At 38.0% G+C, this 3,555-nt stretch overlaps 1 protein-coding gene across 1 annotated transcript; it reads left to right on the forward strand.

Moving 5' to 3' along the window:
* The first annotated feature begins 213 nt into the window (after positions 1-213).
* LOC140465103 (C-C chemokine receptor type 4-like) lies at positions 214-1,623 on the forward strand. The gene is made up of 2 exons (XM_072560972.1): positions 214-267; positions 533-1,623. Exon 2 carries the CDS (start codon positions 544-546, stop codon positions 1,621-1,623), a length of 1,080 nt encoding a protein of 359 aa, XP_072417073.1. The 5' UTR covers positions 214-267; positions 533-543.
* The last annotated feature ends 1,932 nt before the right edge of the window (positions 1,624-3,555 follow it).

Below are 3,555 nucleotides of genomic sequence, written 5' to 3' on the forward strand. Positions count from 1 at the left end.
GCTATTCAAAATCATGACAGGATAAAAGAGGTTGAAATAAAAAGAATTTTTTTTTAGTGGCTGAGAGGGGTTTCATAACAAGAGGGTAAACATTTTAAGGTGATTGGCAAATAAGTCAGACAGGAAATGTTACACTTCCTCGTTGTCATTTTAAACCAATATCAGCTTTCTAGTGAAACACTGCAGCATTTAGTGCTCCGGCCATCATTTGTGTGGATATTGAGAGAATATATAATTGCCTGTCTGAGAGGAAATTAAATATTGCTCGTAAGTAACTTTATTTTGATTTTTTTTGTCTGGAAGTTTTTGAAATAACTCATTAATTAATGAACATTATTAATGTTATGAATGAATTGTTCCATTTCAGTGCGTTGGTCTTTCTAACTAAAATAAATTGAAACATCATATTCCTGGTTATCACTGTTACTAGCCAGGTGAAGATTCACCAAATAGTAACATCGCTCTGAAACCTCAAATGCCTTTGAACTAATTCAGTGATAACTGTCACTTACTGCTCTTTGTTTCCCTCTAGTTTATGGAAAGATGGATCACAGGATGAACACAACTGAAAATCTGTTCAGCACGTTCAGTGACTACAATTATGATGAACAGTATGCTCCATGTGATACGGGATCTGCAAATGTTTTTGGTGCAACCTTCCTACCAGTCCTGTACTCCCTCGTGTTTCTCTTTGGTCTACCTGGGAACACACTTGTGTTGTGGGCTGTTTTAAAACATAGACATCTTACGAAATTGACAGACATTTATCTTTTCAATTTGTCGCTATGTGACTTGCTGTTTGTGAGCACACTTCCTTTCTGGGCATATTCTGCTGCAAAGCAATGGATTTTTGGAGAAGCCTTTTGCAAGATTGTTTCTGCTGCTTATGAGCTTGGCTACAATGGAGGCACAATGTTCATAATCTTGATAACTGTAGACCGCTACCTTGCAATTGTTCATGCTGTATTTTCGGTCAGGACTAGGACTGTTCGAAATGGAATCATTTCAAGTGTAGTGATGTGGTGTGTAGCTTTGTTTGCCTCTCTTCCCACAATGATATTTAACACAATCGAAAGAGTTGGGGAAAGATATGTTTGCCATACTTTCTTTCCACAGGACAATGTTTCAAATTGGAAACTCTTTATTCTTTTCAAATCCATTGTTTTGGGTTTTTGTGTTCCATTGGCTTTTATAGTTTTCTGTTATACAAGAATAATTCAAACCCTGCGTAAGAACAGAAGCTATAAGAAACACAGGGCTATAAAAGTAATATTTACTGTTGTCATTGTGTTTTTTGTATTTTGGACACCGTACAATGTTGTGATGTTGCTGGAGTCATTGAGAGAACAGAATGTTTTAACTGGCTGTGAGTTCCGAATACATCTACTGATTGCCCAGCAAGTAACTGAATCCATCACATTTGTACACTGCTGTTTAAACCCAGTCATCTATGCATTTCTGGGTGAAAGATTTCGATTCTATCTCCGCAGACTTCTTTACAGCTGTTTGCCCCCATTACTTAGATATAAAATCAGTGACCAATCTCATTTGGCTTCTTGTGTTTTACCTGTTTCAGTCCGTTCACAATTCTCTGGGGACCACGACTCCGCCACACTTCTGTAGTTCAGTATTTCAGGTGCTATATTGCAATATGGAGTTACAATACATTTACAGGGAATCTTTAAGTCTTTCCCTTTTGAATGAATTCTCTCTAAAGTTGTTTCTGTTTTTAGACCTTTTTTGTCATTTAAAGAGCTATTTATCATTTTAACTTCCCTTACTTCATGTCATGTTGTGCATTCCTGTGCCTCTCAGCTCATTACATCATCTGCAATGCCCCCTAGTTGTGCTGTGAAAGATGGTACCATTGTATCAGTCCCACAGCTAAGATCGTTTTTCTGAATTGTTCTCTGCTCAGTGAATGAAGTAAACTTTATTTTAAACTTTTCTTTAAAGAATTCTCTGTGTTTGTACCTGCACTAATAGAGGTGCTGTTGTGAACTTAATTTGAAAAGATAACTATCTGCTGCCTTTTACTCTGCAGTATTTTACCAATTCAGGCACAATAGATATGGAGCTATACTTCAAATTTCTTTATAGAGTGCTCTTCAATCAAGAAAACTGCTTTCAGCATTGAAACTTCCTGTGTTTTGTTACAGTCACTTCAGCCAGGAATACACAGTGCAGCCCACATAAGGCACAATACTTCAACCTTTAAAAGGCAAAGAGTTTCTGAATGAACCTAACTCTGGCTTTAACACTGCTGCATGTGGGAAAGCATGTCTTGCTTAAAGTTGTTTCACATCAGATCAGAATTTTTAATGATGGCATCCTTGATTTAAAGTGAGGTCACTATGTACATATACAACCTATCGCAAAGTTGAACTAAATTGTGTAACTCTTGAGTCATTTGTGAAGATAAAACCACCCTGAAACTAAGATGGAACTGATGGATTTTTTTGAAACTGATATATTTGAAGAGGGAACTGATTATCGCTACTAGATAAATACAGTGACAAAACAGATAGTTGCGGTCTGGTACATTTTATTTAGAGAAATAGATAGGCCACATACTTCTCAGAAATAAATGTTCAAACTGCATACACTGACAGAGTAAGCTGGAGCTAAATGTAATGGCATGGGCGAATAACGTCGTAAAAACATCAAAGAAACAACTCAGTTTTTTAAGTATAAACACTGTCCCTCAGTATGGCTGAAAGGCCATCTGTCTAATCTATTGTTCTCACCTCCCCTGCCATTCCCAGCAATGTAATACAGTTCCCCTTATTCTCATCCTTACTCCACCAACCTCTGTTTACAATGGATTATCCTTCACCTTTAGCATGACGCTGCTACTTAACAAATCTTCCTTACCCTCTCAATGTTCAAATGATATCATTCCCTCCATAATGTCCTGCTCCACTTCTCTACCATCTCCAATATTCCAACTCTTTTTCACGACACTGTTCTATTTAAATATGGGAAATATAGCACTTTCCTTTCTACCTTCTCTTTTCTCACTATCCAAGGCCCCAAATACTTCTTCCAGCTGCTCACAATGATTTGTGGGGTAATGTTTTTAAGGAATATAATATAACTGCTGCTCACAGTGTGGTTTCCACAGGTGGACTGAATAATCTACTCGCAAAGTACATCTATGCAGTCTGCAAGCATGATCTCAAATCTCCAGTGGCCTGCCATTCTAATTCCCCACTTTGCTCTCACATTGGCATCTCTGTCCAGTGAAGCTCAACACAAGCTGAAGGAACAAGATGTCAGTATTTGTATGGGTATTTTAAAGCCTTCTGGGCTCTAAATTGCAATGACCCCAAAGTTATCTCATGCTCTGTGCAGCTTTTGCTTTTAATTTTGCTTTCCGTTTTGATCAACAGTCATTCATCTTTCTGCCGTTCACATCTTCCCTGGACACATCTCCCACTCATGCGCCCTTTGGCCTTGCACCATTTAAACTTATGACATTTGCCAATTCCAAGCTTCCACCTTATTACAGACCTTCCCTTTTATCCCCCACCATCGTTCCCATTTCATTCCTGA

This window comes from Chiloscyllium punctatum, chromosome 41 (genome assembly GCF_047496795.1).
Source record: "Chiloscyllium punctatum isolate Juve2018m chromosome 41, sChiPun1.3, whole genome shotgun sequence".
Taxonomy (NCBI): Eukaryota; Metazoa; Chordata; class Chondrichthyes; order Orectolobiformes; family Hemiscylliidae; genus Chiloscyllium; species Chiloscyllium punctatum.

Bases quoted from the DNA above. Each gene is read 5' to 3' on its own strand.
- LOC140465103 (XM_072560972.1), top strand. From the start codon at position 544: ATGGATCACAGGATGAACACAACTGAAAATCTGTTCAGCACGTTCAGT.